The sequence below is a fragment of the Carassius gibelio genome, chromosome A7 (genome assembly GCF_023724105.1).
Source record: "Carassius gibelio isolate Cgi1373 ecotype wild population from Czech Republic chromosome A7, carGib1.2-hapl.c, whole genome shotgun sequence".
Classification (NCBI taxonomy): domain Eukaryota; kingdom Metazoa; phylum Chordata; class Actinopteri; order Cypriniformes; family Cyprinidae; genus Carassius; species Carassius gibelio.
Genome location: NC_068377.1, coordinates 24,092,257 through 24,105,607, shown reverse-complemented (window position 1 = coordinate 24,105,607; position 13,351 = coordinate 24,092,257). Strand labels below are relative to the sequence as shown.

General features: G+C 41.5%; 1 protein-coding gene across 1 annotated transcript; it reads right to left on the bottom strand.

Annotated features, from left to right (window-relative positions):
- Positions 1-8,083: 8,083 nt before the first annotated feature.
- On the bottom strand, positions 8,084-12,614 carry LOC128016896 (mucin-15-like). The gene is made up of 4 exons (XM_052601817.1): positions 12,442-12,614; positions 10,159-10,828; positions 8,940-9,110; positions 8,084-8,796 (listed from the first exon to the last, which is right to left on the bottom strand). The coding sequence occupies exons 2-4, from the start codon at positions 10,811-10,813 to the stop codon at positions 8,675-8,677; spliced, it is 948 nt and encodes a 315-aa protein (XP_052457777.1). The 5' UTR covers positions 10,814-10,828; positions 12,442-12,614; the 3' UTR covers positions 8,084-8,674.
- Positions 12,615-13,351: the final 737 nt, after the last annotated feature.

Below are 13,351 nucleotides of genomic sequence, written 5' to 3'. Positions count from 1 at the left end.
GAGAATTTCGGATTCTGGGTAAATCACTTGTGGTAGTGATGCATCTGGCCGCCCCATCAACAGGTAATTTGGGGTCACTGGATCTGGATCCGCTACATCAGAAGAAACATAACCCAATGGCTTTGCATTGAGTATAGCCTCAACTTCTATAAGGAGTGTTCTGAGGACTTCCTCTGTAAGAGTTTGGGACCCGATGATGGTACGCATGGCAGTTTTAACAGAGCGGATTTCACGCTCCCACATACCTCCAAAATGTGGGGCGTTTGGGGGATTGTATTGAAACTGAATCTTCTGTTTTGCTAACTGGGTTTGGAGGTCTGGGCTCATGGAACTGAAAGCTGTCTGTAGTTCCTTTTCACCTCCTCGAAAGTTGGTGCCCTGATCTGACAGGATTTCAAAAGGCGTTCCACGTCGAGCAACCATACGCCTAAGGGCCATCAGAAACGAGTCTGTATCCATGTTACTCAGTAAATCCAAGTGGACACAGCGGGTCGTCATACATTTAAAAATTATTCCCCACCTCTTTTCATTACTCCTTCCTCGCTTTACCAGGAATGGGCCGAAGCAATCTACACCTGTGGAGTAGAAAGGTGTTTTAATCAGGCGGAGTCTGGCGGGGGGAAGCTCTGCCATTTTTGGAATTTTAGGTTTAGCTCTCCACTTTTGACACTCGACACAGGAATGCTGATGGCGCCGTATTGCTTGTCTCCCTCTGAGTATCCAGTAATATCTTCGCATTTCTGCAAAGACCCTTTCTGGACCAGGATGGCCGAGTTTGGTATCATACTGCTTTATAAGGAGGCGGGTAATCGGGTGTTTTGGGTCCAAGACTATGGGATGCAGAGTACTGTAACTCAGGTTGGTAGTTTGCCGCAGTCTTCCTCCTACACGGATGAGTGCAGTCGTTTTATCCAACTCTGGTGACAAAGTGAGCAGACTACTGGACAAAGGGATTGGCTTGCCATTTGTTAGGGCCTGATATTCTGTAGGGAAACTGTCTAATTGGGCTTGCCTCAAAAGACTTGATTCAGACTGCTGGTACTCCAGTGCTCCTGGGTCACCCGTTTCCCCCACCAACCCCTGACTGGATCTGCAAGTAGCTTCCAGAAGTTCTTCGAAGGTCGAGAACTGGGTAGCATCTGGCAGTGATAATCCAGTACAAGTCAAAGTAAGGCCACAAAACTTTGTGTTACGAAGCTCGGTGGGGTCCTCATTCAGCCCAATGGCAGGACTTTCTGGCCATGTTGCGGGTGGTAGGTAGAGGAAGTCTGGCCCTTTATACCATCTATTGGGTTGGGATAATTCAAGCAAGGTTTTGCCACGTGTGATGTCATCTGCAACGTTGTTTCCTGAATCTACATAGCGCCAGCAGTAACCTTCTGTGAGTTCTTGTATCTCGCTTACTCTGGTTCCTACAAAAACTTTAAATCTACAGGACTCTGATTTTAGCCAAGTGAGTACTGTTGTTGAGTCACTCCACAAGAATGTGTTCCTAATTTCCAATGATATCTCATTATGAAGTATCTTGGCTAACTGCGCTCCAGTGAGGGCGGCACAAAGTTCAAGCCTAGGCATTGATTGTTGCCTTTTTGGAGATACTCTTGATCTGGCATGGATAAATGCCAATTCCACTAGGCCTTGGTGTTCAGTACGAAGGTATGCTACTGATCCATAGGCTGTCTCAGAGGCGTCACAGAAGATGTGAAGTTCTCGTTCTGCCTCTGGGATATCCAGCATGGCTGACACATAACACCGAGGTATGGTGATCAGTGGTAGATGTTCTAGTTCTGCTTCCCATTTTTGCCAGGCTTTTAGCAGATCTGATGGAAGAAGGGGGTCATCCCATTCTCTTTCCTTCACCCACAGTTGTCGCACTAAGGTTTTAGCCCTGGTTGTGAAAGGTATTATGTAGCCTAAGGGGTCGTACTGGCTGGCGAGAACACGGTAGATATTTCTCATCGTTACCTCATGGTAGGATAGAGGACGATGGCGGTAATGGAGGGTGTCTACCACACAGCGCCAGTTTAATCCCAGGGTCATCTCTTGTGGATCTGATTGGCTGAGGGAAATCCACAACTCAGTGTTCTCTGACCTAGCCTCTTTGGGGAGATGGCTAACCACTGAGGCCTCATTGCTCGCCCACTGACGGATTTCAAACCCGCCTAAACCCAGTAGGGACCTTAACCCATTGATCAGCTCCTTGGCTTCTGTCAAGGATGCAGTACTCTGTAAACAGTTGTCAACATAAAAGCAGCGTTCAACTGACTGTCGTAGATTATCACCAGGTTGGCAATGAGTAAAAACGTGTCGCTGTACTGCGAATGTCGCACAACAGGGGCTACAGGTTGTGCCGAATGGAAGAACCTGCCACTCGTACACATCAGGTGGGTTTTCTGGCTCTAGGTCTCGCCACAGGAACCTTAGGAGGGGTCTGTCTCTGGGGAGCAGGCGGACCTGATGGAACATTCCCTTTATGTCTCCACTAATGGCTACTCTATGTTCTCTGAAGCGGATCAATACTCCAAGGAGAGAGGGGCCTAGAGTAGGTCCAGGTAACAGCTGCTTGTTTAGATTTTGACCATTGTAGGTGTATGAGCAGTTAAACACCACTCTATGTTTGCCATTGTGGGTGACAATATGGTGGGGTAGATACCATGATTCTGTAGATTGGGCTGCTTCTTCAGGTGATATCTTAGTGGCGTAACCATTTTTCTCCAATTTCTGGATCTCGTCTTTGTACTTGTTAGCTAATGTTAGGTCCTTTGCCAACCGACGTTCAGTGCTACGGAGATGGCACATAACAGCATCCTTTGGAGCATGTAACAGAGGCATAGTTTTAACTCTCAAAAGTGGAGTGGCGTATCGTTCAACTCCATCTACTTTTACTCTGACAGTCTGTGTCTCCAGCATGTTCAGTGCTTCTCTGTCCTGTTGTGACCTTATTACCATCTTTTCACAGCGATAAGGCAGGATGTCCATCTGCCATAACCGTTCAACGTGATGAAACAGATCTACAGATGGGGAGCAGTTGGATGTGAACAGACAATGGGATACTGATAGTTGTTCCTGCAGATGTTTGGAAGGGCCTTGCAGGGTCCAGCCAAGGCGAGTTCTGACTGCAGCTGGACCCCCAGGTGGACCCAGTCGCACTGGTTCAATTGGGGTGATAAGGTCAGGGTGATCTGAACCAATAAGAAGAAGTGGGCAAGCTTTCACCAGAGGTGGTACAGGAATCCCTCTCAGGTGTCTGTACCTTTCCTGCAGGGTACTCACAGGGTAGGTGTATTCTGCTAAACCAAACTGATCAGCTGTGAAGGCCCCCTGAATGCTGAACCTTTTCTTAGGGTCAGTTGGAGTGGATAAGCTGAAGTTTATGGAAGTGCCATGCAATGTCCTGATGTCTTGGTGTACTGTCCGTAAATTCAGTTGCTCAGGTTTGCCTTTTAATCCTAGATGCTGTGCAGCTGTGTCAAGCAGAATGGTGCGCTCTGAACCGTCATCAAGTACAGCAAATGTGTCCAAAGCTTTCTGTTGATGATGTATGGTAACCTTTACAACTTTCAGGAACACCTTGCCACCACAACGAGGTTGGTCTAAGTAAAGAGTCTCTGTGGTGGAGTTGTACAGACTATTGTTCTCACTGGTAACCTCACCTTTCCTTTGGTTGATGTCGTGGAGTATGGAGAGGTGTTTGGCTTGGCAAAGATGGCACGGCCTCTTTAGGTCACAGTCCTTGGCCATGTGGGAGCGTGCACATTTCCAGCATCGTTTATTGTCTTTGATCCATCCAACCATTTGCTCCTTAGTTAATGTTGTGAATACGGTACACTGGCTGAGGTAATGTTCTGCACAACAGTATGGACAGACGGCTTTGCGCTTGGTAGGTAATTTGGGATTAATTGCTTTGGATTCAGGTAATGGTTCTGTGGCCTGTCTTTGTTCTACACCATGCAATATGGTCGTTTGTTTGCTATATCCCCGAATCACTGCCCTTTGATCTCGTTTTATGGGTTTTGTCTCATCAGTTGGGTCAAATTCCATACAGTTGGCTTCTAGCTGTAGCCAATCTGCAAACTCGAGGAGGGAGAACTTGGTCTTATCTGGGTTTCTTTTGAGGTGATGTCTCCTAAATTGGGTTTGTTGTGAACGAGGAAGACGGTTCAGAAGGCGTTTCACATTTGATCCACTGTGCAGTTCTTCAATCCCCTCCTCCTTCAAGGCTTTGAGCATACCGACTATGGCTTGGACTCTAAGGGAAAAGTTGTCAAATGCCCGCTCATCACCAGCATGGATAGGTGGCAGATTCTCCAAAGTCTCTATTTCCCTTAGCACAAACTGGTAGGGCCGGCCATACCTTCTGTCAAGGGCTTGTAGAGCATTAGTATACGGCGTAACTGACTCTGCATGTGCTAGCACCAGTCTGTGTGCATTAGGTACCTTTACATGTTTAAGCAGGATGGAGTATTTGTAATGCTCTGGTAATTGGGGGTGAAGCAGGTTGTCTAGGGCGATCCTAAGTTCCACATACTGGGCTCTGTCTTCTTTAATGAAATCTGGGAAGGTAGGGCCCTCTACTGTTGGAGGCCAGTATGATGAGGGATGGGGAATGTAGGGCACTGCATCAGCTCTAAGATGAGATGTTGTAACTGGGTACGAAATTCTTGACATTGGCTCAGTCTCTGGAGCAAACTGACTTTGCACTGGGAAAGCTTCAGAAGGTGGTGGTACTTGATAGTATGGGAGCTGGGTGGTTTGTCTCGGTCTCTGGTCTGGGAGAGGAGGTAATGGTTTCATCCAGGGTTCTGCACTGGCATGTACATGTGTTCTAATCGGATCTGCTGAGGGGCTGCAGCATGGTGAGGCATAATGGTGTGTCGACAGACTGGTCTCTCTGCTCACTGGGGGTGGTGACTGGAAATTAGTGTCTCTGATTTGGGTTCTCCTCAGCATTTGAGACAGCTCCTCAACGAAAGGGGGTTGGGTGCTTTGGGTTTTCCCAGGCTGTGGCCAAGGATGACGATCTGGAGTAACAACATCAAGACTGGCATCGGATTTTGGCCTTCCCTTTTCCACTGATTTCAGGATCTGGGTTCTAGGTGTCTGATGCCGAGATGATGCTTGTGAGGAGTGAGCAGATGTTTGAGGAGTACTGTGTAGCAGGACTTTTTCCAAGAGTTCTGTTTGGCGTCTAGCAGTCTCGCTCTGTTGCCTTGTAATTTCCATTATCTGCAGCATGAAATCTTCTGATGCCCCAGCTGTTCCAAATAGGTGGTGAGAGGAGATGGGGGTTGAAGTCACCATTACCTTCTGTTTAGGTTTAACAGTCTGTCCTGATGGGTTCCCAGTATAGTTGACCACATAGTCGTCTAGGAAGGCAGGCCTCTGGATTGTTCTACGTGGGCGCTGGGATGAGGCAGGAGCAGATTTAGATATTTCAGACTCTGGAGTTGCCATGGTAACGACCCGGATCCGGCTCGAAGGACCAAATTTGAAGGGAAGGTGTGCTGATTCTTAGGTATAATTCTTGGCCATCGCCATGGAGTGTCGGTAAGGACACGGAGACAGGAATTCCAGTTTGGTTACTTTAATATCCATCAAGTTTGCCGGTTACATTGGTATGTTGGCATTGCTCTATACAAACTTGTACATGGTCATATGGATATAGGCATGAGTGTGTATTTGTGGTCTAAACAAAGGAAAGGAGAAATAAAATTACATAAATCAAGTGATTTAGAACAAAAAAGATAACATTATCAAATGTAAACAATCAGTTTAGCATATAAACTTATAGAATGTAAACCTTAGAAACTAAGCAGCATATGTAAACATATGGAGATCTGCATTAAATGTACATTTGAAACATTAACCACACTTCTGAACTGAGTAGCATTCGAATTAGGTGGAAATATTGCACAATCACAATAATGATTTGAATATGAAGATTCTAAGTATACATATTTGGTCTACAGCGCTTATGTTTACATAAACAAATGATCTTGCAGAGCCGCGGGTCTTCCGCGCGATCGTCTAATCTTATACATAAACATCTCAACAAATGATCTTAATCAGCGTTAACAACACCATCCAAGATAAGCAAACACTTACTTTTGGTCATTAACGCACACGACTTTGACAGGAATCAGGAGAAAACGACACAAACCATCTCTTTCTGACCATGCAAAACGAAGCTTAAAGGTTCTATTTTAACAGTCATCCGATAACACAGTGATTTGATTGGCTGTCCTGTCGCGTGATCAGTGCATGATAACTACGGTGGCCTGGATGCTTGTTAACCTGGATACCCAAGAGTGTCCAGCAGATGGTGCAGTTGACTTTACTTTTCTACAGAAGTGCTAAAAAACGCTAAAAATGGGCTTCACTTGTCTCGATTGAGTTCCAATGGGGTCGCTGTGTCCATTTCTTTTACTTCTAGTAGCTGTGCGTGCAAACTGCCATCGTTAATCTTGCAGAGACGGCGAGCTTGAGCGGGGAGTTCTTTGTCATGAGTGAGCAGGAGTAAGTATTCTGATTAATTATTTTGTATAGTATTTTAAAATGTAACGCCAGTACGCCATATTAAGTTAATTGCCTGCGAGCTTCTCCTCCTGTCTGTACGGTAATGCGACAGAGAGCCGAGTGGTTATGACGCAATCGTTAGCCTATTTTTTACAAAAACTGTTTCTACAGGGCCATAATGTAACATAGAAGGTAATGGAGCCCTTTATACATAGTCGTGTATCTTTAGAAATAAATACTGGACAAACGGAGTCTTTAAACGCCTCAGATGTAAAGTTATTCACTGTCAAAGTGACGCCAAGATGAATGGGAGTCAATGGGAATGCTAACGCAAGTGAAGTTCTGCTACAAGATGGCAGCACACAGCCGACTTCAACTTCCGGTCGACTTCGAAGTCGACAGTAAATAACTTTACATCTGAGGCGTTTAAAGACTCCATTTGTCCATTATTAATGTATTAAGGGCTCCATTACCTTCTATGTTACATTATGGCCCCGTAAAAAACAGTTTTTGTAAAAATAGGCTAACGATTGCATCATAACCACTCGACTCTCTGTCGCACAGTACAGAAATTACCGTACAGACAGGAGGAGAAGCTCACAGGCAATTAACTCTACTGAGTTCCAATGGGGTCGCTTTGTCCATTTCTTTTACTCTCTATGGTTTTCCTTATATAGTTGTATTGAGGATTGAGGAAGTGGGAAGTATCTTATGCTGCACTCTGGTGGTGGTTGAGGAGAGACCCTCACATGATTGTAAAGCGCTTTGGGTGTACAACATTACACAATAAAAAAGTGCTATATAAAATGCATAATTCATTCATTCACTCCTCTAAAACCTGTTATAAATTCCTATATGAACATTAAATGGCAAATAGAGATTTATACACCACGAAAAAACTCAATGAAAGCAGTCTAAATGTTTGGAGAAGAAACATACTTCCAAATCAGTGCGACCATATTGTTTATACCCATTGCAGAATAAGCCATTCAAGGATGACCCACATGTTTTTAATATGAGAAGAATATCCACCAACATGTTATTTGTGCCAAACCCCTTTATCCATGAAACATGTTTTATTAGGTCATGCTTGGTTTGATTACTTTTGATTATCTTGATTACCTCAGACACCGAATATTTCAGAACACCGGACCTTCCATTGTAAACTACTGTTAACATTCGATGGCCGGGGTGCTTCTCAATATCCCTCCTCGTTTCCTCGATCCTCTGTCCTCCATCATATGACCTGGAAACTGATCAAGCGCAGCCATCTTGAAGGACATCTCAATTCTGTCATCATTTACTCACCCTCATGTCTTTCCAAACCTATATGAGTTTTTATCTTATGTTGAACATAGAAGAAGATTTTTGAAGATTCCTGGTAATCAAACAGTTGGTGGTTGCAATTTATTCTACAGTATTTATTTCTTTCCTTTCATAAGAAAGCAACTCATACAGGTTTGGAACGACATGAGGGTCAGTAAATGATGACAGAATTTTCATTTTTGGTTGAACTATCTCTTTAATAATACCTTGTTTGTATAATAATCAGACATGGAGACAAGCCTTATTTTATCATTTTATTATTTATAATAATGTGAGAACCTACTGAAATGTTTATTCTCTATTTAGTTTAAAGCTTTTGCAAACTAAAAAAAATCTTCAAATATTATAGGCTCATACGAAAGACCTGTGTCTGAAAATTCAATGAGGCAAAAAGCCAATAGATGTATCCCAGTGATATAATCTTGATCTTCTAGACCAAAACTGTTGTGCATGTGAAGCTGTGTCATGATGCTGATAATTTCCACCATTTTGCATATATGGGTTTTGACATGTTACATGAATTGACATGTAAACAATCTTGTTGAACAATTAGATAGAAGCAGACATACAATCCAACACTTTACAGTTCCAACAAAAAGTGCCCAGTATAGAAACATTCTTTTCTTTCAGATTCAAACAAAAGACACTACTAAAAATAAAAAATATTTTTTTTTATTATTAGTATTATAGATTTTTTTATTATTGTTCAGTTATGCAAAATTGCCTAATGATTGAGTTGGCAAAAATGACTATAATTTCTTAATTACATTCTTTTGTCTTCACATGGGTGCTGCAACATAAAAAAAATGTCTATGGCATCACAGATTTGTTCTCATTTTGAATGTCCCTGTGGAAAGTTGGCCATCTGGATGTTGTCCCCTTGTAGTCCTGGATTGTTGTAACCAAATCCCTCAAACTTCAGGTCGAGTGGCTCACTGTTATCCAATCGGAGAACTTTGAAAAGATGAGACAAAACAATATGAATAAGAGTATCACAGGGAAAAATGATTCGGTGTTATATTCATATGCCCTCACATGTATTCAAATGGATCTTGGTTCAAAGTCATGCAAATAATGACCGGTTAGTTTTATATTACCTGGATCAGGTGACATCTCTTCCTCAAGTTTTCTGTGTGAGAAGTCTCTTTTGTTTCTTCGATTCATGATGATAAATGCTCCCAAGGCCAAGACCCCCACTATAATCCCAATGACTAGGACAACAGTCCATGCCTGCCCTTTCCTGCTTTCAGTAACATCTGAAGATAAACCTGTGAAGACATATTTAATGTTTATTGTAACAACGAAGCAACACTTGACCAAATTAGCGTCATGAATCAAATCAGACCAACACTATCCGAGGTCCTTTCTAATTATTAAATAACTTTTTTAAAGCAAGCCAGTTTCCAATTTATTAGTATACTTAATCAGGTCAAAACCACAAAATATAGATATATATTAAAATAATTCTGAATATTTAAATATATACAGTTCATAATGCTGTTTGGACACAGATTGATTGGAGTTACATTCACTAAAAAGATCATATAATTTGTTCTCCAGCAATGTCAGGTGTTGTGTGTCACATTGGTCCACCCCTGACCTTGAAAAGAGCCCCTCCCAATTTATGCAGGGTGAACACCACTCTTATTGTGAGGGAAGGTGAGGTGTCAGTAACTAGACACTCTGGCCCAGAGCAGAGGACAAACAAAGCCTGAAATCCAACCCAGCGCCGAGGAACTGCAGCAAATATGTCTTTTATGACTGAATTGAGAAGCCAAGAATGAGGGTTAGCTCGAGGGATGAAATAAAAAGATTTGTGTGATCTTTGTGCTGAGGTGAAATAATGCTTATAATAGGTCAAATCACTATCAGTGTCACAGATTTGGAGTGAGCATTCTATTTCAGCTAAATACTTTTTGATTACGATTTCATCATGTCCACTGTCCAAACGTTTGGGGGTCTGCAAGATTTTAAATGTTTTTTGAAAAACATCTCTTATACTCACCAAGGCTGCGTTCATTTAAACAATAATACAGCAAGACATTGTAGTACTGTGAAATATTTATAATTATTTGAATGTACTTGAAAATGTAAGTTATTCCTATGATGGCAAAGCTGAATTTTCAGTGTCACATGATCCTTCAGAAATCTTTCCAATTTGCTGATTTGGTACTAAAGAAACACTTTTATATATAATTATCAAAAATGAAAACAGCTGTGCTGCCTAAAAAAATGTACTGACCTTAAACTTTTAAACAGTATGGTACTTAAATAACGAAAATCTAATGACAGAACTAATTAGATTTAGATTCTAACCTCTTTCAGAATTCTCTCTGGTGTCAGTAGGTTGGGTCTGGTTCGTCTCCTCACTGTCTGGCAGGGCAGGAGTCGTGACGTTCTCAGAGACGGTCGGTCGAATTGCTGCCGTTGTACTTCTGTGTGCTGGTGTTTGAGTTGGACCCACTGTAGTTTCGTTCTGGACGCTTTCGTCTTTTCTTGTGGTGGTCGGACTCTTAGTAGTGCTGCTGCTGGGTACATCATCTGAGGGAAAATATCCAGAACCCGTTTCATTATGGCTGCTCTCTGTTGTGGTAGTCTCAGGATGTGGACTGGTATATGTGTCATTAAGAGTAGATTCATCTGTGTGTTCTGGCTCTGGTGTGGAGGTATTCGTGGCGGTGTCCTGTGTCAGTGTTTCGTTGGATTGTGCTGATGTATTTAAGTGCTCAGAACTTGTATTAAGTGCAGTCACAAGAGGTGGTGCTGTAGAAATGGGACCGTCAGAACTAGCTTCCTCTGTGTCAGCAACGGACTGCTCAGGCATCTGATCCAACTTTGTGGAATTCTGCTGTCCTTCTTCGCCTGTAGTCCCATTATATCTTTCCCAGTCCTCAGGTTTCTGGGTGGATGCCTGTTGGAACGCCTGAAGTATCAAGAAGAGTGCAAGTGTGATGCCCAGAGGCAGTTTCATGTTTGGCTCCTCTACCTGCCGAAATAAGGCATGTTACCTGTTTGTGGAGTGTGCATATCACAGAAAATATAAACGATGCCAAAAGACGAAAAAATTGCAAAACAAAAATTAAATCCACTATTTTAAATGTAACAAATTATTTTACATACATAGACATTGTTGTTATGAATGCTGGCATCAATCAAAATTAATCAACATTTGTGGGAAGCAAAACCTATGATGTCTCTCGCTACAAAATCAAAGTGTTCTTCAGTCTTTATTTCTCAGAAACCTCTGTTTAGCAGCCATTTGTTCCACTCCCATGACTCCTTTTCACTGAAGTGAATCTAAGCCCTCTTGTTGCAGCTGTAATGTATACCATTCAACCATGTCACTAAACTACAATAGCAGGAGGTAAGCCATATTCTGTATTCTGTGTATGGTAAACAATGTTCACACCCAAACTATATTTAGATGCACGTTCTGTGTAGACAAAACTGTACACTAAGAACAAACCACTGTCATACAAATACTTGTATAAATACTTAAATATTAAGCTTTGATGAGACATACTGTAGATGTGGCATGATGGTGTCAGTTATTGGTATCTTTATTTTATATTGATGTGTTGTTGAACAGACTCACCCAACACTTAACATGACTAACTGAGTAACTATTTCCAACGTATCGCCACTCCACAGTTATTCCTGTTTGGCCAGTTTATCTGTTATCATCTAATATTGCCGGCCACCAACAACACTACAATGAAACAGAAATGAAAGTGTTTGAGGGAGAAAAAGTATTTGGGCTCCATATTATAATCCTGTTTTAGTATTTAGTTTATCGAACATTTAATCTAGCATGTCATAACGGAATCAGACGCTGATTTCTAGTGGTGTAATTATTTTTATTATTTACAAATATTTAATATAATTTTACAAATAATTATTATAACATTATGTTGTTCTTTATTTTACGGTCAATTTATGAATTATATATTTGTCAGTTATTATTATTATTATAGTTTATATGTATGTCTGCTGGCATAATTCTGATGTAACATGAAGTCAATTTGCATATTTGAAAAAAATAAAATAGACAATTCTCTCTCCCTCCTTACAACATCTTGAAGCAAAATATGCTATTAATAATCTTAAAATGTGCCAAAACTGGTTTCCAAATACTAAGTATGTGGCATTTCTTATGATACAGCCGTCATATGAAGTCAATAACGTAATGTAATGAGAAGAACTGTGTGTGGTTAGGCTATAATAAAATATATATTCCAAAGGTTTGTTTAAGGAATACATTTTTGGTTCATTGTTTATTAGACAGTTCATCCGTATCTCCAGAAAATCTCTTTCTACCATGTCTAATTTTACCAAGAATTATCAGGTATTACTCTTCTAATAGGAATGTTGACACTGTTTGTCATTCATCCTAAAGGTCATTTATTATTTGCAATCATAATGACTTCCTTCATTGGATCTCAATTTCAGTAGCATTCATACCGCACTGATATCTAATGCCTATTCTCCATTTTACACCAAACTAGGTCAGATGAATTTTAAAGCAGTACAACAAACCTCAATAGGCTTCTATGTATTAAAAATCTAAACTGTGTTTATCTTTAACTGATATAAACCTACCTGAGTGCTGCTGCTAGGACTCGGGTGAGATGATCGAGGTAGGTTGAAGTCAAATGGTTTGAGAGTTCAGAGAGTGTGCATCCAGACACAAGAGGCAAGGGGAGGGATCTGTCTCGCTTGTGGCTACCCGGGAACAGGCCTTTCCTGAATTTGCACCTGTAAACCACACCTCAGCATCAAACTTCCTGGATGCAAAGAAGCAAATAAAGCACTGATGTGCGTCAGCTGAATAAACGACTGAAATTCTACGTCAGTCTCCATACATACGTCAGTCATACCTCATCGGTGTACACAGGTTTATCCTGGATGTAGGTTTTGAAGTCTTAGAACAACTGAAAATCCCTGAAGGGAGGAGCCTCTAACACACTGGGCCTCCCAGTGACCTGTGTCCATGGCAACGCACAGGTTGCTCAGATCTGCTTTCCTCTGCCCCATATCTTTTCAACATTAGTAACAAAAGACACATTCTGTTTGTACATGACCGGTGACCATGTGCATCATAAGGCTGTCTTTTGTCATAGTGGGCTCATAGGTTGCATTTTAACAATGTCATTACTGGGATGCTGAAAAATGTATGCCTCTTCATAAGGGATAGTTATGGTATGTTTTCAGTGGTTAATCGTGGGTTTTAATTTAAATGAACTGTGAAAAACACAAATATGGGAAAACTGGCCAGATGACTTGCTGTTCTCACAGTGGCCCAGCAGAGGGCAAAGTGTTTTATAACTCTTTCTATTCTGTAGGGAGCAGTAACATGATTGTTCTTACATTAAAAGTAACACATATTTCAGTTGCTACTTATTTTTGTTGTAATTTACACTTATCAAGCCAGCAAAATCACTGGTATATTAAAGATACTACCAAAGGTAGAGTTTTCCCCAATAATCTATATTTATTCTCAGTTCCAACA